General features: G+C 28.0%; 1 protein-coding gene across 10 annotated transcripts in view; it reads right to left on the reverse strand.

Moving 5' to 3' along the window:
* The window catches only part of LOC122509236 (mucin-5AC-like), a 659,214-nt gene that overhangs the window by 79,277 nt on the left and 555,259 nt on the right, over nucleotides 1-24,678 (reverse strand). For all 10 annotated transcript variants that reach the window (XM_043623113.1, XM_043623110.1, XM_043623109.1 and 7 more), the window contains one exon: nucleotides 9,406-9,500. In XM_043623113.1, coding sequence (XP_043479048.1) covers nucleotides 9,406-9,500 — 95 coding nt within the window. The remainder of the gene's footprint in view (nucleotides 1-9,405; nucleotides 9,501-24,678) is intronic.

A 24,678-nucleotide genomic window follows, 5' to 3' on the forward strand; every position in this document is an offset into this window, starting at 1 on the left:
ATTAAAAAATAAGTCAATCGAAGCATTTTTTAATGCTCTAGAAGTTAATAACTCGATATTTTTAAAGTTACTTTTACATTTTTTAACAAAATTTTCAAAAATGTCATATTTTCCTAAATTTTATATTTTTAAAAGTTTAATATCTCCGGTTAATATGGAAGAAAAATGTTGAACTATTTCTCAAAAGATGCGTCTAAAAAAACTCTACAAAATTTAAACTTTATTAATCTATCCCAAAGTACTCTCATTTTAGATCCGCACATGACACCTACAATTTAAAAAAAAATTCATCCCTAAATCTCTTCATGAACCTGACATATTTATGAAAATGTGATGTTTACACACACACACATACGGAATGACATTTTTTAAAAATGTCATTTTTGAACTCCTGAGGTCAAATAACGTAAAGATATGTCAAAAAATCGAACTCGAGAAATTTTGGTATTTCCTCTATGAGGAAGCAATTGTTGCGAAACAATGTTTTGATTCGTTTTTTGTCTCAATTTAATCTTTATTTAATCTTAGAAAAACTATGAATCTAAAACTAACCTTTATAATTTTACAAATTTTTTTTCTGATATAAAACTACTTTTTACTACTGAAATTATTATTACGATAATAAAAAATCCAAATACAACTAATATTTTCTACCAAAAAAAAAATTTAATTTCTACTCTTTTTATTATGTTTAATCCTTAAATTTACAAAATAAGTGATTATTTAGTTGGACAAAAATGAAATTTAGCGTAAAGTTATTTTATTTGCAGGGGTGTAAACAGTTTCATGGATAAATAAGAGGGATAACATTCTCCACACCTTACTGCATCGTATATCTTTCCAAAAAGCCCCATAATGTGGTTAGGGTGTCTACATATACTCGAAATCGCGGTGTCCTACTCACAATTCAGCTTCTTCAAGGCTTTGACACGATATGTTAGGGCATCAGCATAACGGTTTCATTTTTTCCTTTTGCCTTTTAGAAACGTTTGTTCCCTTTTTCTCTCCACTTCCCACCGAATCACTTTTCTCAACATCATTAACGAATTCATATTCTCATAAAGTAACAGTCATTTGTCATTCTTTTTCTTTCAACCACAGAAAATGTTAACATATATTTTTTTATTTTTATTATTCATAATTTTTTTTATTTATTTTATTTATTGTTTTCATTCACTTTTTTATTTATTTCTCTTATTCATTATTTTTATTTATTATTTCTATGCATTATTTTTATTTATTATTTTCATTCATTATTTTTATTTTTTATTTTCATTCACTATTTTTATTTATGATTTTTATTAATTACTCTTATTCTATATTTTTATTTATTATTTTCATTAATTATTTATATTCAGTATTTTTATTTATTATTTTTATAACTATAATTTTTTTTTTCTCATAACTTATTTAACAGACGAATGAACATTTAAATACTTTTTTTCAAATAGATATATTTTTCATTTAAATAATTCAGTGGAAAAAATGTATTTGAATCAATAGATTTAAGATTTATAAAGATTTACTTGACAAGGTAAATATTTATCTCTTTTAAATAAACATTTATTTAATAATAATAAAAAAGTATTCGGTTATTTGAATCAAATTTTTTCAGTCTATTGTAAAGCATTGGTCACTTATGGAAATCTTGATTTACATAGGAAACAAATAAAAATACAGTGTATGGACAAAATAGGGGGATATATATTTTAACATAGAGTCACGTTTTCAAAATAATATTTTATGTATAAATATCTTTGGTCCGAATAGATTTTGTTTTCTGTAAAAAAAACACATTCGATTTTTAGTGTCTATTTAAATATTATTTTCTTAGTATTCAAACAATATTTATTGACACTAAATATTGAATCAATTTTATATTGCAAAAAAATATGACAATTGATAGTTGTAATTTTTTTTTGTTTTCTTTTTTTCAATAAAGGGGAATACAATTTAAAATTTATTTGAATTATTTTTTTTGCGCAGCCTTATTATGTTTCAGAAACAGCTTCGTTTCCCCAGCTTTTTATCTCCCAGTTCGCGCGTTTTAGGGCGTCGACCAAAGCCAATAAATTTATATCATCGGTGTCAGGTACCTTCGCCATCACTGCGTAAATCATATCGTAAGTGAATCCGAATTGAATCCAATGAGTAAATATGGCTCTTGAATAATAAACTGGCATGATACTAAAAGCTGGCTTTCTCTCTCTCTCTCTCTGTCCCTCTCTTTCTCTCCTTGTGATAAAATAAATATTTCTTTAAAATTATTTCATAATTTTTATATTTTATTGTATTCATTATTTTATTCAAATTAATTTTTTTTGAAAATTATTTTTTACAATTTAAAAAAAAACCAGTTTGTACTAAAATTGACCCTTAAAGAATTTTGAAACTAAAATTTACCTGCCCCACTGATGAGGAAAGGAAAAAATTTACAAATTGGTCCGTCTGACTAAACATTGACCTTCACTACTTGTATTTTAATCAAAGGAATTGCAAAACGAGTAAGTCTTTTCATAGATAAAAAATAAAACTGAATTTTAGATTCTTTGGCTGACCTAAAACAGACACTTACCACTTATAATTCATATTTAAATTACAAAAACGTTGAGTCTGACTATAAACGAACGTTTTTCACTGATAGCGGAAGTAGAAACAAATTGTAATTCTTTATCTGACTTAAAACTGACCCTTACTACTGATATTAATTTAGAAGGCGTAGAGTCCCTGTAGATTACTGTTACTACACTGTAAAAAAAGGGAGTTAAATTTTAACTCCCCCGGGGGGTCTATAAAAGTCGCACCCATTGGGGAGTTAATGCCAGGAGAGTTAAATAAAGAGAGTTAAAACTTCACACTCAAATGCTAACTCCCCAAGGAAAAAATAACTCGCGCGGGTGTTGAATGAAGGGAGTTAGTAATTAACTCTCTTTTGGAGTTGATTTTTAACTCGAAAAATTTCACTCCCAACTCCCGAGTCTGTTAACTCCCTAAATTTTTTACAGTGTACTAATGAGGAAAATAAAAAGTAGTTACAAATTGTTTCGTCTTACTAAACATTGACTTTTACTACTGATATTTTAATTATAATTCATAAATAATTACGAATAACTTTTTTTACCGATAAAATACAATTTTGTTCATCAACAGAGGTTATAGTACTTATTAAAAAGTTTACACAGTTTTGTAATTAGTATTAAAAAATATTAGTAGTAAAGGTCGGTTTTTAGTCAGATAGAGCAATATTTGTTTTCATTATTACTAATCATAAGTAAAAATAATTTAAATTGTAAAAAGCTATACTGTAAATATAAATGTACACATAAATATAATATTAAATATAAATATAATTTTAAGTCAGGCATTTTTACTTTATTTGAATAGAAATAGTAAAATTGATTTAAAATTAAATATGTCAGACACCAAGGACTATAAATAATGTTAAATGTCACTTTTAGGTAAAAGCTGTTATTTTAAAAACTTAATTTTTTATCAGTAGTATAAATCAATTACTAAAAATCGAAATAAATAATTGTAATCTAAAATGAATAAAAATGAAGTGTTAGATCTAAAACGTTCGGAATGTAAAAAATTTTCTCATTTACAGTAACAGGCAATTCAAAATCTTTTAGTAAAATAGAATATTAAAAAGTACTACTTTTTTGTCAGTGAATAAAATTATTCATTTTGGTCATTCTTATAATTAAATTATAAGTAGTACATGTCAATTTTTAGTTGGATAAAACATTCAAAACATTTGCAATTTTATTGCTTGGTATAGAAAAAATCATTTCGGCTCCATATAATTTTCCAATTATTTTATCAGTAGTAAGTAGAAATTTTAGGTCAGACATTGTTTTTTAAGTTTCTTTTTCAAATTTTCAATTTTATTTCAAATTTTTTTTTCAATTTACAAAAAAATGAATTTTTTAACTCATTCCAAATAGTAAAATAAGATTTTTAAATTTCTATCGAATAAAATTAGTAGTTTTAATTTTCAGTAGTAAAAGTATAATTAGAATTTACGTCTAGTAATAACACCATTAGCAAAGGTACCTAATTTTTACTAATAAACTTATCTAAATAAATAATAATAAAAATAATAAATAAATAATAAATAATAATAATTAATAATAATAATAATAATTAATAATTAATTCTTTCGTCAGTAGAAAAAGTAATTTACTGTTAGATTTTACAATGTTGTAAATAGAATTTTAGTAGAATTAGTCAATGTTAAGTCGGATATTTTCCAGTTATGTATAAATCAGTAGTGAGAGTCAGTTTTCAATCAGTCAGAATATTTTAAATACTAATTTACTTATTTTTTTGTTTTTATTTATTTATTTTTTATTGTTATAGTAGAAAAAGACGCCTGATGTTAGTCTCTACAGTTTTTTAATTAAAATTTCATTACTGAAACTTAGTTTTAAGTCACACTGAATATTTCGTATTTTAAAAATTTTTCTCATTTGTAGTAACAGTCAATTTAAATTTTTTAAGTGAAAGAGAATATTAATAAAAGTCCTATTTATTTTTTGTAAATGGAAAACATTATTCATTTTTGATATTTTTATTTAATTAAATTATAAGTAGTAGAGGTCAAAAACTTTTGTTATTTCATTTCGATCCCATAATTTTCCAAATATTTTAGCAGTAGTAATAGTCAATTTTAGGTCAGACTTTGTTTTTTCAATTTATATGACAAATAGTAAAATTTATTCATTGCAAATAGTAAAATAAGATTATTAAATTCCTATCTAATAAAATTAGTAGTTTTAGTTATCGGTGGTAATAGTGTAATTAGAATTTACGTCTAGGAATAATACCATTAACAATCGTAATTTTTTGAATAAAGTTATCTAAATAAATTCTTCCGTTTGTAGAAAAAGTAATTTATTTTTAGATATAAACGACAGCAATAAATAGTACAAATAATAATAATTAATAGTTAATTTAAATAATGCTATTTCTTTAAATTGACGTCTGACTGAAACTGTCTTTACTACTGAGTTATAATATTTTCTTGGTACTACTGAATGGCTTTTGATATAGACACATTTTTTTCATGGAAAAAAGGTAATCTAAAAATGGATTCATTTAATCAGTTTTGTTATTAATTGTAGCTGAAACGCTGTTTAATACTTCTTATTGTTTACTATGTGAAATCGAAGAGAAAATAAAAATCTATCGAAGTGAAAGTGAAAATGAAAGTGAAAGTAAAAATGAAATTACAAAATCGACTAGTTTTCTAGAACTACTATATAATGTCAAGTCTCAAATGACTTCTCCCACACGTACACCCGGGTTAAGTATTTGAATACCTGGCTCATATATGGAAAACTTGAAGTACACCAACAAGCAAGCCAGCGATAATAACGCGTTCGACGACCTTATAACATCCTCGAGATGTGAGGTCTCGAATGCGCTTTAATGTTCTTGATTCTATATCCAATGACGTCTCAAATATATATCCCCTTCTAGACCAGTCGACGCGACATTTTCAAGGGATAATGTTTCGAAAACCCGTATTTTCGCCGCGGGGCTATCCACGCGTTATTACATCTCTAGAAGAGAGGCATGCACAGCTTTCGCCAGCATATGCCAAGCAAAAGCTTTCTCTCTTGCTACTCATCCCTAAAGCACATCACCAATCCCCTCCCCCTTCCCTCTCTTTCTGTACTTCTTGTCCCTTTGCTCCCAGGTTCAGCAAGCCTCATGTATTTATGCATTTCGAAGCCATCCTCTGGAATTTCTACCGCATCACTTATATATATATACGTATACACACATACAAGCACATACAAATACATGTTTTACATAGATCCATTCGCGATTCAACCTTCTGCAATTCAGGTTATGAACTTATGCATTAGCCTTTCGATTATATCGAACAAATTTATTCGAGAAACTAAATATGTATTTCAAGAACAAGATTTGAATTCTAAGTGAGATGTTAATTTTTTTTAAGAAGAAAAATAAGTAGTAATTTTTATCTGTTGCTATAATTACACTGAAAAAAAATATTTTCTTCAAATAACAGATTGCTTGACTATATTATCAATGAAATACTTACTTGAATCAAATAATTTTTATTTCAGTCAACTAAAAGGTATTTGCTGCTTTAATCAAGTGAATATTAATTTAATAATTTCCAAGTAATCGGTTATTTGAATCAAATACATTTTTTCAGTATATACACGAGATATTCTCTATGCTATGGAGGACAGATAAAAAATTAATTATTGAGAATTGTGTAAGTAGTAAGAGATTCAGAACTTTTTTAGAACTTATTTCCGATTCAGAAAAAATTTAAATCTTGAAAAACGAAGTGGTCCTGAGAATTTTTTTTAACAATTTTTGCAGACGATTATTAAATTTGGTCTTTTTTTGTAAAATTAGAGCTTTTTTATTAAATAAGAGCTTGTTTCGAAACACGGATAAACTCAGAATTTTTAAGAATTTATTTCCGTTTCAGAAAAAATTTTTATCTTAAAAAACGACGCTGGTCTTGACAATTGTTTTTAACAATTTTTGGAGTAGAATATTAAATTTGGTCTTTTCTCATCAAATTGGAGCTTTATATTAAAAAAGAGCTTTTTCCGAAACACGGAAGTGAACAGAACTTTTTTAAAATTTATTTTCGATTCAGAAAAAATTTGCGTCTTGAAAAACGACGCTGGTCTTGACAATTTTTTAAAACACTTTTTGGAGGCGATTATCAAATTTGGTCTTTTTTTCATAAAAAGAAGTGCTTTTTCCAAATTTCTAAAGTAAACCAAACTGTTTTAAAATTTATTTTCGATTTAGAAAAATTTTGCAGCCAAAAAAACGACGCTGGTCTTGATAATTTTTTTAAACAATTTTTGAAGTTCAATATCAAATTTGGTCTTTTTGTAATCAAATTGTAGCTTTTTTTTTATTAAAGAAGAACTTTTTCCGGAACACGGAAGAAAATAGAAATTTTTTAGAATTTAGTTTCGATTCAGAAAAAATTTGTATCTTGAAAAAACTTCCAGGGGGTAGTTCTATGGAATTTTTCGTCGTGTACTCAAAAAACCAGTTCTAATGGTTTGAAACTCAAAATTCTCCCCTCCTAAATTAAAAGAGCATTTAAAATTTTCAATCTTTTGAAAGCATTTCCTATTTTTATTTAAAGATTACAAAAAAGTTCCTCGGATAATTATTACTACAAAATTTTTAGTTTTAAGATTTATTTTACAATTATTTTTAGCTGAAAAAAAATATAATCGATTCTTTGATCGTGACTTCAATTTCAATGACTGAAATAAGTAGTAAGAGGCACTTAGAGAGTGTCTCTATAGAGGAACGAACTATTTTAAAATTTGATTTAAAAAATTGTCATTAGTAAGAGTCAATTTTAGTTCAGACACAAGATTTTTATTAAAAAATTGGTAGTAGAAGTTTTGTTTCTGTTAGCAGTAACAAAAGTTCTTTATTATCTGATTCTACGTTTTCGAATTTCAAAAATTAGTAGTGAAGGTCAGTTTCAAATCAGACACAAAGTAAATTTCCATTATTAATAGAAGAAGCATTCACTTATTCTGTTTCTACATTTTAATATATTTAGGCACTATAATTTTAGTGGTAAAATTTAGTTTCAAGTCAGACGAACAATGTTGACTCTAATTTCAGTAGTAAAAGTCAGTTTCAAGTCAGATGAAAAATATTTACTATTAATAAAAGTCGATCGAAACATTTCTAAATATTTAACTTTTTGTCATTAGTTGTGAAAGTTTCTCGTTGGCAAAATTAAAAGTAAATTGTATTCAGATAACCTTATATCTAAAATAAAATATCAGTAGTAAGGGTCAATTTTGCAACAGACAGGAAATTTAAAAAAAAATTCTTCTTTTTCTTAAACTTTCTTACTACAACTGACAGTACCATTTTCGAGCAATTTATTGTTTTTTGTGAACTTATTTTATAATTTAGAACGAAATATTGATCAACTCTCTCTCTCTCTCTCTCTAAAAAAAGAGTAGAAAAGTGGAAACATCTGAAACAGTAATTTTTTTCTTAAAGGGGAAAATTCTCGATATGAAATGTCGTAAACTAAAATCAGTTATTCGCATTTGAGAGGTGGCTAGAGGCAAAATTTCGGGCGAGCATTATTCCTTGAAAACCGTAATCCAATGTCTGTGAGGGGTTGTTCGTTTAAAATCATGACTTCGCGGTGCTGGGTATGGGTAGAGAGAAAGAGAAAGAGAGAGAGGGGGGGATATGAAGACTATGGGCGTTAGTATTAACGTTAGGTGCCACCAGTGCCCTATACTGGCTACAAGAACTTCGTTTTCCACCTTCACCCTTCTCTCATACTCCTGTCCTTGCCCCCCTTCCTCCCCCTTCTCGCCACCCACACCGGGGGTGACATATTGTTTCCATTCTACTCGCGGGCTAAAGTGCAATAAAAAACCAGCATAAATATCACCATCCCAGCAGGTTTTTAGGCGTAAGAACCGAGATGCTGAATATATACATATATATAGCCAACAGAGAAATACACAGTAAAGCGAGTATTTCGATTGTTGAAAATGTTGTGGAATATTCGTGTGCGTTAAAAAGGGGGGTTCGCATACACAGAAACATGTTTCGACTAATTTATCTGAGTGGCTTTTTCGACTGAACCACTTATTTTTTAGACTAAAAGAATCTTTTTTCTTTTTTTAGTCAACGATGTACAGAAATATTTTTTCTTAATAATTTCTTGTCCCGTTTAGAAATTTTTCTTTTTATGCAATTTAAAGATTTTACTATTTTTATGTATCTACTATCTTACTAATTTGACTAAATCACAAATGAATTAATTTTTTTTCCTTTTCTAATAATTTTGTTAATTAGATGATTTTGTTAATCTTTTTAGTTTTGTTTTTTACTCTACTTTTAATTATCATTTTTACTTTTTATCAAGAATTTTATTTAACTGGTGTAAATTTTCGAAAAAAAGGAACTCACTGAAAAAAAATTATTTGATATAAATAAACATCTATTATCAAATAAATATTTACTTGAGTCAAATTTTATTTATTCAAATCAATCATATTTGCTTCAAATACAGAATTTATTGATTCAAATATACAATTTAATTAATTTAAATATAATTTAATTGATTAAAACACTATTTAATTGATTTAAATACAATTTAATTGATTTGAACACAGTTTAATTGATTTAAATACAATTTAATTGATTTACAAACAATTTAATTGATTTAAATACAATTAAATTGATTTGAGTAAAAATTATTTGATTCAAGTAAATATTTATTTAATGAATGACAAGTAATCGCGTAATTCATTCAAATAAATTTTTTTTCAGTGTAAAATTGAAAAAATTCTCCACGGGACAAGTGGTAAGAATTTTTTTGTAATTATTACAACTTACAGTGTAACAGGTTCTTCAGGACTTGGTGGCAAGGTGGTAATTGCGACCGGTGTAGGACGTCGCGAACTTCCAGGTGATCTTCCTCGGTCATCCGTCTAAAAAAGAAGAAAAAATAATAATAATGAAAAATGTAATATCATTTTATTTAATTTACCATTTTTTTAAAAAAGAACTCTTATAGGATCAATTAAGAGAATAAAAACTGTTTTAATATAATTTCACTTTTTTCTTTTGTTCCAATTCTCCTTTCACTCTGCTTAATAGACGGAAAAATGTTTAATAAAAGTATGACGAACATTTTTTTTACATAAAAAAAAGAAAAAAAGAGTTCACATATTAAAATTTTCTCTAACTCTTTTTAAAAATAAAATACTTTACAGAATAGCAAAAGTATTCGTGAATTAATTTTTAAATAAAAAATTCTTTTAGAGTTTTTGAAAAATTTACAAAAATTCTATTTTAATTGCATTTCAGATGATAAATTCTTTTGTGTCTTATTAATTTTTTATATTAATAAGTATTCGTGAATTAATTTTTAAATGTAACATTCGTTCATTGATTTTGAAAAAGTTACAAAAATTCTTTTTAATTTCATTTTAGATGATAAATTCTTTTTAGTATTATTAATATTTTATGGAAAAATTCTGAAAAGAATTTATTTTATTATATCATAGTAAAAAAAAATAGCTTAGATGTGTTTTTTCAGAATCGGACCCTTGAAATCAAAGCAGCAACAGGTAGGATTCTACCTGTCGTCGAATCTAAGATCCAACGATAAAGGCCCTCGCACAATCTTCTTCTTGGTAAAGTCATCGAAATTCACCCCTCGTCTACTCGTTCTTGAAACGAGCATTCAAAATTATTTCCACGTCACAAAAGCTGGGCCAATAAATGTCCACAAAGAAACCAACGGATTAAACACTTATTTTCGAATTGATTTACGAGAAACGAGTTCTGAATTATTTCTCAAAGTTTTAATTGCTACGAATGTTAAATAGAGTAGTACCCCTTTATTACACAATGTTCGGCCCTTGTTATGACTCTCGCGAGCAAAATTATGGAAATCACCTCTCACCCCCACTCAAAACAGTGGAAAAAAGTATAAGAAAATGTCAGCAAAAAAAAATCCTCTTCCTAATAGTAAAAAATTTGGAAACTCAATTTTGAAAATATTTTTTATATTTTTCTGAACATAGTTATAGGGTTGAAAATATATATTCTAAACTATTTACTTGCAAGTAATTTATTATTACTAATTTGGTTTTTTGTAGGTACTTTTAAATAAAAACTCATATTTTGTCTGACCGAATCGATCATTTACTACTCAATCAAAAGTATTATAGCTTCGTCTGACTAAAATTGTTTTTACTACTAATTATAAATTTATTTTTGTCTGTCTAAACCATTCATTTACTACTTATTTAAAAGTCGCACACAAAAATCTGACTAAAACCGTTTATACTACTGATTATAAAGTCCAATGTTAGACTACAATTATTGTTAAATAAAATAAAATGTCTGACTACATTTGAACCTCTACTACTTCTTTTGAATTTAAAGTCAAGTAGATAAGCCAGACTAAACTTGACTTATACTACTTAGAAATTAGAATAATACTTAGTTTTAATTAAAACTAATATTAATCAGAATACATTTGTTTTGCATCAATTACCTTGAATTAAAACTGAATTTTGTCTGATTAAATTTGTTGTTTACTACTGATTTTCTTAATTTAAATCAAATTATGTGTGACGAATCTTATTTTCTACTACTTAATCTAAAATTGATCTAAATTGAATATGATTGAACTTTAATTACTACTTAATATAAAATAAAATAAAATAAAATTTTGTCAGACTAAATTTATTCTTTACCACTCGAATCAAAATTAAGACCCTCTTTTGACCCTCTATTTTTAAACCTCTTCTGAACCTGAAAACGATGCGGAAAAATCCACATTCAGATGTTTAGAGGTTGAAAAGCGGATTTCAAATTTTTGTGAAAATTTTTTTTAATTTCTACCAATGCTAATAGATTTTATAAAATCATTCAAAAACTATTACCCTAGTAGAAATTTGTCATAGTATCTTTAAGGGCACTGGACAGTTCCACTGGAAAATTTCGAGGCACTTTACAGTTAAACTGGCTAAAAACTATAAAGTGATGTCACGCTAATTTCTTCAAGTTATTGTCCAGTCAAATTTTACAGTTTCTGATCATCAGTCCTGTAGAAAAACTATACAAAATAATTCACTTGGAAATGTCAAAACTTTCTTTATATTGACGTTACGTATTAAACACGTACAAATTTGAAAATATAACGTTAAATTTTTTTGTCAACAAATTAAATAAATTAAAATTTTACGAAACTATATTTTTACTGTTGGTGTATCTATTGTTCCGTATAATAAATGATTTATAATAAATTATCTGTAAAATTATTTTTAAATAACTACATAATTAAAAAAAAATATAAAAATTACTGATTCTTGAACACATGTCATTTTTTTACATTAAACAACATTCACTTTTTCCTTTAATTAAGCACAACACTGAAATAAATATTATTATTTTATCACACTACAAACTTATAAGTAAACCCTAATATGAAGAATTAATTCAGTTCAAACGAAAAATATCTAGCGGTTTCGGGGAGCGAACTCGGGTCACACTGGGACGAAATACCTAAACGCACGCTTTACGCATCACGGCCGTTCTAGTCGATGGACGATTCCGGAAAAATAAGAACCATACTCTACCGGCAGGTAAAGCAGTTCCCTTTTTCATCTTTTCTAGCTCAACTGGCGAATTACTGGACAGCTACTGCATAACACTCTAAAGTTGAACTTATTGATTATTACTGTATAGAAGTTCTGTCTGTCCAGTTATTCTCATGGTACTGTCTAGGCGTTCCGTGAAATTATGTTTCAAAGTTTGTCGTGGCGTTAGCGCTACCGTCAGTCCAGCAACTGAACAGTGTTGTGTAGACATTTTCCATAAATACATCAGAGTATACACTGAAAGAAATAATTCGCGGGTGTAACTAGAATTATGTCTATTTTTTCCGTAAGGAATTAGTAATAAATTGTTACTGTCTACTGTCATTAATTATAGACAGTTCTGTTATTCAGATCGGAGAGCTATACATATGTCAACGTCAATTCATCAATGTAAAACATAACCTCACTTTATTGGACCAATTCTAACTTTTGTATGTAACAGGTTTGTTAAATTAATATTTATACATATAATAAGAGTATATAATCTTGAAAAGAAATTGTCTTCTGAATTTAAAAAATTAGTTATTTTAATTAACTCAATTAATTGAAGCGAATTTTAAAAAAATTTTTTTTTTCTAAAGGAATTTTCATTAAAAATAAATTTTGATTGAAAAGAAATTTTTATTATTAAATCAAAATTTTAATATTAAATAATTTAAAAAATTTGTTATTTAGTTGTCAACAGTAAAATAAAAGAACAAAATTAAAATTATAAAAACTATAAACTGTAAAACCAAAAGATTTATTTTATAGAAAATATTTCGAAAATGTCAATACACAACTGTTTAGTTACTGAAACTGGCGGTAGCGCTAACGCCACGACAAACTTTGGAACATCATTTCTCGGAACGCCTCGACAGTGCCATGAAAATAACTGTACAGGACTTCTATGCAGTAATAATCAAGTTCAACTTTATATTTTCTTTAACAGTGTTATGCAGTAGCTGTCTAGTAATTCGCCAGTTAAGCTAGATTAAACTTCCATGACTAAAACTGTACAGTAACTTGAATAAATCTAGTCATGCCACGACAAATTTCTACTAGGGTATTTGCATCTTGTATAGGGTAATTAAAATATAACTCTGAAAAAATTCCAATTTTAGTTTTCGAAATATTTTAAAAAATCTTTTTTCGGACCTCTTTTAAGACCTCCTTACTTATTCTCTTTTCAACCTCTTTTGAACCTCTAATAGTGCGGAAAAATCCATTTCTGCAGTTTTTAGGTTCAAAAGAGGACTTAGAAGTTTAAAGAGGCTTAAAAAAAGTTAAAAAAAGGTTTTTGCAGAACTAAAAGAGGGTCTAAATTTTGACTCGGGTACTGACTATACTACTTTTATTAATCTGAATTATATTAAGTTTGACTATGCTAATTTTTTACTACTTAATCTAAAATTAAACTAAATTGAATAGTTTTTCTAAGGATATAAAATTGAGCCAAAAAATGAATCAAAAGTGTTGCGATTTGATTTGATATCCTCTCGTCTCAATTTGATATCCTTAGAAAAACTGTGTTACTATGTATTCTGAACTTACACAAAATATTTACAATAGAATATATATACATTATAATATACTTATAATTATAACTGATTTAAATAATAATAATAATAATTTTACAACAATTTTACACTAGTAAAAATAAGAGAGAATTCCTTTATAGTATAATTATGAAGAAATGATATTGAGTAATGAGTAGAGAATGATTTTGTCGCCACTGTGAGAGCAATAAAATTGAAGAGATCGTCCTTTTCGAATAGCATTCACGAAATTGGCTAACATTTGAATAGCATTTCAATGGTTTCAACCGCACTGTGCTTTACAGGTTTAACGTTGATAATCTACCGAGTGAAGTCATGCCGGTTATCCATGCTTGTCAGCCGGATTTATGAAATGGCTATAAAATTTATATGACTCGCTGGCTCGTTAGGGGTTCCCTCTTGTTGAGATTGATGTTGAAATTTGTCCGAACCGATAGCCCTTGGGCCAACTTACATAAAACGTTGAAGTAACAAACGAAATTATTGCCGTAAATGACCACAAAAGAAGACGAAAAAATCTAACTTTCTGCACACACATTGCTTATCCTTATGGAGAACTGCTTTAATGTGTACCATTTCACTGTTATTTTCTAGTGTAAATATAAAATGTAAGTACCTTTTAATTGTAGCTTCAACGACATAAATGTTATATTACGATTATTTCTAGTGTCATCATCCTTATGGAGGAAATTGTAAGGACTGTGAAATAAAGATTTAGTCAAACACTAATACTACTTATTTTTATTGTTAACTAAAGTTGGTCCGCCTTACAATTTTTTACAATTATCTCTAAAACTATACATAGAATTGATTAATTGAAATTAGTCTGACTAAATTAGTCTTGTGCTACTTATTTAGAAATAAAACCAAAGAGAAGTCTGATTAAACTTATTTTTTACTACTTATTTTAAATTAAAACTAAATTAGAGTTTTACTGCGCTTCTTGTTATGACTGACTATTTTAGTTATTTTTAGTCCAAATTTAAGTGTGTCTGTCTCTTTCTATTTTTTACTACTTAAACTGAAATGGCATTAAATTAGGTCTAACTTAACTTATCTTTTACTACTTATTTTTGATTAAAACATTTGACGTCTGACTAAATTTCTTTCACTACTTACTCTGAAATTAAATTAAGTCTATCTGAAATTGTTTTTACTACTGGTTACACTGCTTATTTTCAATTATAACCGAAATTAGTCTTATTATTTATTATTTTTATATTTTATTTTCATTTATATAATAAGTCAGATTAATCTGACTTTATTTATCTTGTGCTATCTACAATTATTTCTATTTTCATTATCTTTACCTGAAAATTTCTACTGACAGTCAAATCAAAATTTGATAAAAACTGTATATTTTTCATAAATTTTTAAAAATTTTGTTTCAAAAAGTAATTTTTGAAAATGAAAAAGAAGTTGGGAGAAATTTTGTTTTTATAATAAGAGAATTAATAATATAGTTAAAATAAAGACAAAGGTACGATATATTCATAACTAGTATAGTTAAAATTAATTTTAGTCAGTCCAGAATTTGTTGTAGAATAAGTAGTATAAAAGAATATAGTCAGACAAAAATTGCAATATCCCATAATTTTATAAGTAGTGAAATTTTTTTTTATTTCTACATTTGAAAATATTTTCTTTTCCATTCATTTTAATTTTTCTTTTTTATTTCAAAACTTTGTATAGTTTTGTATATAAAATCTATAAAGGGCAATTTGGTTTTAGCGAATGGATGTGAGAATGAGAAAGAAAAAACGTGATTTACATTCCTTCGTCTCGACGACATAAAAATTCCGCAGCGATAACTTCCTTTGTTCCTCCCTCTGCGGTCGCGGAGCGACCAAACCCCTACAAGCAAAATCCCTGCGGGGTACCAAAGCTCCCGAGACTCGACTAGTTTTCGGCTTATATTACATTTTTCCTTGATTAAATGTGATCTACCTGCAAAAATTCCTACACAGAGGGTTAATTTCCGTTTGTAGAGATGAGCAATTTTATTTATTTTTTTTCGCGTATCACTATTTCACTATTTCTACACTTGGCAAAAAAATTTTTTTTTTAAACAAAAAATAAGTAGTCAACCAAAAAAATATATTTAAATTAAACATATTTTATTGTTGAATTAAATGTAATTTTTATTGACTTAAACTTATTATTTGAATCAAAATTATTATGTTTTCTTCTGAAAAGTTGCACAGTTGAGAAAACACTAGAAATTTCTAGTCCTAAGTTTAGTTTACGAAAAAAATAACAAAAATTAATTGTTTAAACAATGTTTAATTAATTAAGTTTTTATCATTAGTAGAAGCTTTACTCATGACAAATTGCACAATTGAGAAAAAACTAGAAATTTCTTTTCCGAATTATAGTTTATAAAGAAATAACAATAATTAATTATTTAAACAATTTAAAGATTGTTATACTTTTTTCATAAATCAGAAACACTCAAACATTATTTTATGAGATTTTTTAATTAATTTTTTTAATTAATAAAGCTAATAAAAAATATTTTTTACGATTTTATAATTTTTTTTAATACTTATTGTTATTAAAAAAATGTTTAAAAGCAAAAATTCAAAAATCGGGCTCGAGAGATGGATAGAGAATTTAGTTATACAAAGATTTAGAAAAAAAGAAAAGTCATTTTGGTCAAAAATTGAAACGAAATAGTTATTTATGATACAAGTGCGTAAAATCGTTGATTATACGAGTGTGACGTTTGCAGCTCGAGCCGAAGGCGAGTGCTGCAAGTCACACAAGTATAATCTGATTTACGCACGAGTGTCATACAAAATTTTTTGCAACACTAAAACAACTAAACTTGCAGCAATATTGCCAATATTACTGAAAGTTTAGGTGTAGTGGGGGAACTGTTAAATGAAGTTTTCTAGAAGCTAAAATAAAAATGTGATTGTAAATTGTTGTTTAAAAGCTTTAATTCATGGTTTCTCATCAAACAGTCACAAGAATGCGTAAAGTAATCATTTTACGCACTGAAAATCACTTTACACACTGGAATTCATTTTACACACTGCTAGCGGTGTGTAAAGTAACACTTTACACACCGCTATAAAATTAAGTACTTTACACACAGTTTTCTGTGTGTAAAATTCAATTTTACAGGTTAGTGTTGTAAAAAAGTACATTTTTCACCACTGTGTGTCTTGTGAAAAATGGCAAATATATTGTATTGTGTGATAATTATTTTTAAAATTAATCTTATTGTGTAAATTTTTCGCTTTCAGTTCCAAAAAAAAGTCTCCCTTTCGTCGCAGAATTTTTGTTTGCTCTAAAGTTTTTGTACTTTAGAAAAAAACGGAAAAAAAGGAAATTCAAGGCAGACTCGTGAGTTGTACTAGTAAATTTTGTGAATAAATCAACAAAGTATCAAGGCAGCGAGTAACTTTTGAAAACTAGTAGAAAGCTCAACGACGACAGGATGGCAGAAATGTGTTTGGATCGAAATGTAATTAAGAGGGCAAATAATCCGTGCCGAACAAACTCGAGGTTGGATCAAAGAAAGCTATGCGATGGAAAGCATTGCGCTAGTAACGGAAAACGGAAGTAGAAGTATCCACTACGTAGACGTTGAGAGAGAGAGAGAGGGAGAGAGAGGAGACGATGTGTCGACTCGAACGTGCGCTTGTGGGCAAAGAGTACTGGCAGAGACCCTCGATAAATATTTCTGTCAAGTGACCGGGCAAAGTGAGGGGTTTGAATTCAAAGAGATGCCGAAAAGGTGGAATCGAGAGCATCCTCTTTTCCTTTTCTGGAGAAATAAGGGAGGGGAGGGAGTGGGGGTGGGGCAGTATATTTGCGTTACGTTACGTAGTTGCGCGTTTAATCAGCCGTGTACTCGGCTGAGGACTTTCTCTCTTTCTCTTCCTCTCGAAAGAGAGAAAAAAGGTCTCTCTTTCTCAAAAGAGAGGAAAGGAGAGACACAAAGAGAGAGAGAGAGAAAAGAGAAAGGGAATGCTTTAAGAAGAAAAAGGATGAGAGTCGGCGAAGAAGCGGAATGGGGTTGTAGGACGTCGAGCAGATGAGGGCCTTTGCGAATCAAAAAGAGAAGGACTTGCTTTATTGCAAGTCCCGAGAATGCCTGGACATTGGATACAAACAGTTTCACTACTCTCGACTTGTATCCAACCGAAATTAACCGCTCCAACGGATAAATTAATCCACGAAGGGTCAGGTAGCTAAATGCTGACAAATCTCTTCTTTTTAAAGTCATCTCCAACAACTAATTATTCTCAAAATAAGTAAAAAATATACAGAAGATTAGACTAATCTTGGCAGGTTATATTGGCCCAATTTTGTTGCCATTTCTCTCCCTTGATTATATTTTAAACTCAAAATTATACTATTCAGTTGAAATTCAGTCTAAATTTGCTCAATTTTACCACGTGAGAAGAATACAATTTCACTGTAAAATTGAACTAATATTCAAAGCCAAGATATAACCAAGATTGAGCCAATTCTATTGCCATTTTTCTTCCATGATTATATTTCAAACTCTCCATTAAACTATTCAGTTGAAATTCGGTCTAAATGCTTATGAGAGCTATATTCAACATTTTAAAGCCAAGATTGAGCCAAGATTATTTCCATTTTTCGTACCTGATTTAATACTTGGCACAAAATAAAAATATTAATATGGAATTTTTTAAAAATCTGTATAAACACCCTGTGTAAAAAACACCACTTGCTGATAAAATTGAAATTTCATTCATAGCCAAGATTGAGCCAACATTATGTCTATTTCTTGCCTATAACTTGCACCGAATAAAAATAATCATTACATTCTCCCAAAATTAAAAATTAAAAATGATATTTGATGCCAAGATTAAACCAATATTGTTGTAATTTTTTAGCCATGATTCAAGTCTATGATCCAATTTCAATTCTGGACAATTTTAAATTGGACTAAACTTAAGAGCCTTAATAGAGACAATATTTTTGACAATTTTGGCCCAAGACTTAATACCAAGCCGACATTGGGTCAATATTGTTGACATTTTCTCCACATTGTTAAAAAACAAACCAAAAATTGAATAACAAAACTTATAAAAATAAACTTATTTATCCAAGATTGCAATTTGGCACAATTAAAAATACAATTTGCATATAAAATGTTTTTGGGGTCGCTGATTACGAATCTGACTTGAAATTTCCAAAGTTCATAAATTTTGAACAAAATAAATTTGGATGTTGAATGGTTAAGGAATTTTATTTTTGCTACTCATTATGATTAAAATTTTGGCTGAATAATGGTTCAATATTAAAATTTAAAACTTGGCCTTCAGTCATAGACCAAGGACGGTGGCGATTGGTCCAATATTCATTTAATCTGTTATGGGTGATTCTCCGGGTAGCGCACAATTTAATGTCCCTCATGTTTTTTAAGAAATCAGTTTCATATATTCTAATAAATTCAACGTGGATAACTTCTTTCCATGATAACAAATAAAAGTCTATAGTCGTTTTCAATTAAAAGTTTATGATTTTACCGGGGACCGTCACGAAGGAAAAGTATCGTGTCGGTATCGTGACACGATACGATACGATTCTACCACGGAGAAGACTATCGTGTCGCGACACGATGCCGACACGATACCGAGACGATAGGATTTTCGTATCGTGTCGCATTACAAAAGCTGATTAAAGTACATAATATGTGCACAACCATATTATACAAAACTACGAAATAATATTAGGGGCCATCCATAAATTACGTAAGATATTTTTTTTGTCGAAAATTTGACCCCCCCCTCCCCCTTATATAGGATATTTTACATACGTTAGCGCCATTTTTTATTGTTCGTAAGAACTTGCAGACCCCCACGCCCCCTAAATGTCTTATGTAATTTATGGACGACCCCCTATATTAAACTACATAATATAATAACTTAGTAACAAATTCAATATGGCGGACATGCGCAGAAGTGCAATTTAGTATTTATTGCTGCGCAGTAGCCTACCACTACACTTGGACATGCGCAGTAGTGTAACTTGGTATTTATTGCTATGCAGTAGTTTACCACTACACTTAGACATGCGCAGTAGTACAATTTAGTATTTATTGCTGCGCAGTAGTTTACCATTACACTCAGACAGACGCAGTAGTGTAACTTGGTATTTATTGCTGCGCAGTAGTTTACCACTACATTTGTACATGCGCAGTAGTACAGTTTAGTATTTATTGCTGCGCAGTAGTTTACCACAAGTGTAGTGGTACTACTGCGCATGTCCAAGTGTAGTGGTTAACTCCTGTGCAGCAATAAATACTAAATTGCATTACTGCGCATGTCTTAGTGTAATGGTAGACTACTGCGCAGCAATAAATACTAAATTGCACTACTGCGCATGTCCAAGTGTGGTGGTAGACGACTGCGCAGCAATAAACACTAAATCGCACTACTGCGCATGTCTTAGTGTAATGGTAGGCTAATGCGCAGCAAAGGCTACTGCGCAGCAATAAATACTATATTGCACTTCTGCGCATGTCCGAGTGTAGTGGTAAACTACTGTGCAGCAATAAATACTAAATTGCACTACTGCGCATGTCCAAGTGTGGTGGTAAACTACTGCGCAGCAATAATGACTAAATTACACAAAACACTTGTCGAAAAAAAAATTTATTTTTAATATTTTTGTAGATATTTCTTGTCCCCCGTTTTCGCGTCATGGTCTAATCACTTTGTAAAATTGAATAATTTACATAAACAATCAAATTGAAAAATTACTTAACATTAATAAAAAGTATTAATAAACTCTCCTAAGTAAATTACTACACTGTAAAAAAAGGGAGTTAAATTTTAACTCCCCAGGGGATTCTATAAAAGTCGCACCCATTGGGGAGGTAATGCCAGGGGAGTTAAATAAAGAGAGTTAAAACTTCACACCCAAATGCTAACTCCCCAAGAAAAAAATAACTCGCGCGGGTGTTGAATGAAGGGAATTAGAAATTAACTTTCTTTTGGAGTTGATTTTTAACTCGAAAAATTTCACTCCCAACTCCCAAGTCCGTTAACTCCCTAAATTTTTTACAGTGTAAAAAAGAAATTAATTAAACAATTTTTTTTTCTGTTTTATATGTGTTATAAGCATGAAAGTTGCATAGGGAATCACAGAATCGTCATGGTCTAATCATCACATATTTGCAATAGAATGAATAATTACTTATATTTTACCTCAAAACAAGTTTAGTAGTATAAAGTAAGTGAAAACAAAAGACGTGGAAAAAAAGAATTTTGGAAATCGATAATAATTTGTTAAAAAAATTTGTTTTTCTTGTGCGTCATGGTATGATCACAGCGTCATGGTCTAATCACTTTTTCATAGTAAGGCTTTTCTGTATTGAACTGTGTCACTGAAGCACTCATAAGTGTAACGAAGATTTTAAGTTCAGGTAAATAAGGAGTAATCAAATTAATTTCTATAAATTACAGCATAAATTTCTATAAATTACTGCAATAAATTTCTATAAATTACCGCATAAATTTCCACATATTTCCGAAATTTTTTTTCTTAATTACTAATTTTGCAACAATTTACTGTTCATTTCTGCACAACTTTCTATAAATTTCCATAAATTACCGCGAAAATTTCCATAAATTACCAAATTCAAAATTTTTAATAATAATTTAAACTACATATTTTTATGAATTATGGCGAAAATTTACATAAATTTCCATAAATTACCGAAATAATAATTTTTAAATGAGGTTTACTCTATAATATTGTTTAAATTACCGCAAAATTTTTTTTGACAGAATCTGTCCAAACAGTGAATTTGTTAATTACTATACTTATGTTGACAACAAAAATTATAAACAATTTTTCCGGCCCGCTATGGATTTTTCTTTCTGGAGCCTTTATCTTCAAAAAAATATATTAATAATAATCATAACGATAAAATTTTTTTTTTAAATTTCATAAACCAAATCGTGCGCTACGCGGAGAATCACCCTTATACAAAAAAATGTAAAATTTAGTCTGACTAAACTTGTTTTTTACTATTGGCTATACAACTTATTTTAAAAGTTAACTAAAGTTTGTTTGATTAAACTTATTTTTTACTACTTAATATAAAAAAATGTTAAATTCAGTCTGACTAAATTTGTCTTTTACTATTGACTGTACTACTTATTTTTAATGTTAACTAAAGTTTGTCTGACTATACTTATCTTTTTACTACTTAATCTATAATAAAACTAAATTACGTCTGACTAAAATTGTCTTTTATTACTGGTTATATCACTTATTTTAAATTTAAACTAAAGATTTTTTCACTTTTATATAATAATTTGAAAAATTTAATTGTAATCATTTTGTACTACTGAATCTATAAACTGAAACTAAATGAATTCTGACTAAACACAATTTGAACTACTAAATGTTAAATAAAATCTGAATTTTTTTTTTTTATTATTAAACTAAAATTAATTAGAATAAAGTCTGGCTAAATTCATGTTGTACTACTTATTTTTAAATGGAGCGAATATTTGCCTGAATGAATTTGAATTTTGCTACTTTTTATACTACTTGTTTTTAATTTACACTAATTGTAAATTAAAACAAACGAAATTTGTCAAGACCTACTTTATCTAAAATTAAACTTTATTGCGAGTCTGACTAAACTCGACTATTACTACAAATACTGTTTATTTTTAAATTAAGGTAAATTGTGTCTGATGAAATTTATTTTTTACCACTTAAATCTAAAATGAAACCGAATGCGAATTAAGCCTGCGTAAAATTGCTTTTTACCACAGATTTCATTACATATTCTTAATTAAAACTAAAGTTAGGTAGAATTGAAAATTTGAATCTGAAAATAAAAATTCTATTGTACATTTTTTGTTCCAATGCATTAACAGTTTTTCTAAGGATATCAAATTGAGTTCGCAACTATTTTAATACGTTTTTTTGTCTCAACTTGATATTCTTAGAAAAATCGTGTTGAATAAAAAAATAGTGTCCCTATTAGGACCCAAATTAGATAGCGTGTCTCAAATACAGTAGAAAATAGAAAATCTCAGTTTTGTTTTGCATCGAACTGTGACGATAAATCTCATGTGTGTGTGAGTCTCTGTATATAGGTAACGAATTTTCACCCCTGCGTGGGACGTTTGCATAATGTCCTGAAGCGTGATTCATACATGCATCTAACACATCCCAAATGTACACCTCTCGGTGGTACTTTGTGTGCAAATTACGCACGAGACAAGGCAGTTCCACTGTTTCTGTTTTCAAGGCAAAACGAGATTTCACTATCCTCTTACTTAGACACAAGGACCTAATGCATAAGAGCGTCATTAAGGTGGAATAAAATTTCCTGAGTAAATTCGGAAAAAAATTGCAGAAAAAAATTAGTTTATACAATGAGAAAAAGAAAGTTTTTCTATAAGTATCCGTTTAAGGAAAATTGTATTTTAAGTACTAATTCTTAATAATTCTAAAAACTGCTGTAAACTTTTTAAAAATTATACAAATATGAAAAGATAGAGGACTAACTCTGCTGGGGTCTTGAAATTTTGAAAACCATAAGATATATTATAGAGTGACTAAAACAGACTGTAAGTACTTATTACAACATTGGACGATTTAAAACTGATTAAATATCCCTTGTACTACTTATTCGAAAATAAAATAAAATTAAGTATGACTATAATTCTCTTTTACTATGGATTATATTACTAATTTTCAATTTGAACTTAAGTTGTACTGACTATTTTTGTTCTGTACTACTTACTCTAAAATCAACTTTAACTAAGTCTGAATAAATTTGTTTTTTACTACTTTATATAAAATTAATCTTAATTGAGTCTAATTAAATTATATTTTTACAACTTAATATAAAACTAAACTTAATTGCGTCTGATTAAATTTATTTGTTACTACTTCTTATAATAGTTACTTTTAGTTTAAATTAAATTAGGTTTGACATGTACTTAGTTTTTATTACTCAATTTAAAATTAAACTAAACTACGTCTAACTTTACTTATATTTTACTCACTGTAAAAAGTAGCTATTATTTTAAGCCTGATTTTGTCTAAAACAACTTATATTAATCCAAATATTGAATAAATTTCTCATTAGAAAAGTAATTTTAAGATATAAAATTATCTTATTTTTATTTTAAGTACATAATTGAGTTCAATTTAAAAGAAAACGTTCGAGCTGTAAGTACTTTTCTTGTTGGCTAGAATTACATATTCACGGTACATGATGTCCAAAATTCAAATTAATTGGTTAAATATATTTAAAATAAAAGTGTGATAAACTTTTAGAGAGGACTGCTTTGGCAGCCATTTTCTGAGACTTCATTCTGAAAAAAAACAAAAAAAACTTTTTCTTACAGTACTTTAAGACATGTATTTTATTATATAAAAGTTTAAAGTAATAAATATTTTTTTTAACTATAAAAACTATATTTGTCTCGATATTTGATTTATTTTTGTTCTTATCGAAAGTTGGCCAGACTAAATTTTTCTTGTAACACTTATTATATAATCTTATTTGAGACTGACTAATTTTACTTTTTACTACTTCTTATAACAGTTATTTTTTGTTTAAATTAAAGTTAGTCTGACTAAACTTATTTTGTACTACTTAAAAAAAATTAATCTAAATTAAGTCTAACTTATTTTGTCCTTTACTTGTAATTATGTTTTTTTTCGTTTAAATTAAAGTAAGTGTGTAACTGACTTTAATGACTGAAATCTCGTTCAACTAAATTTGATATCTAACATATTTTACTGTCTTCAGAAATTTGTCGTTTTCTTCTGTCAAAAACAAATTAAAAAAATCTAATAATAAACCAATTTTTTAGTAATTGAAAAAATATCCTTGTTCTTTAGTTACTTGTGCAGTTTTTTGGTAATAAAACTTTTATATTTACTTCTTACTGTAACTAATATTTCAAAAGAATAAAAAAAAAATACGA

Source organism: Leptopilina heterotoma, unplaced genomic scaffold, assembly GCF_015476425.1.
Source record: "Leptopilina heterotoma isolate Lh14 unplaced genomic scaffold, ASM1547642v1 Lhet_6, whole genome shotgun sequence".
NCBI classification, from domain to species: Eukaryota; Metazoa; Arthropoda; class Insecta; order Hymenoptera; family Figitidae; genus Leptopilina; species Leptopilina heterotoma.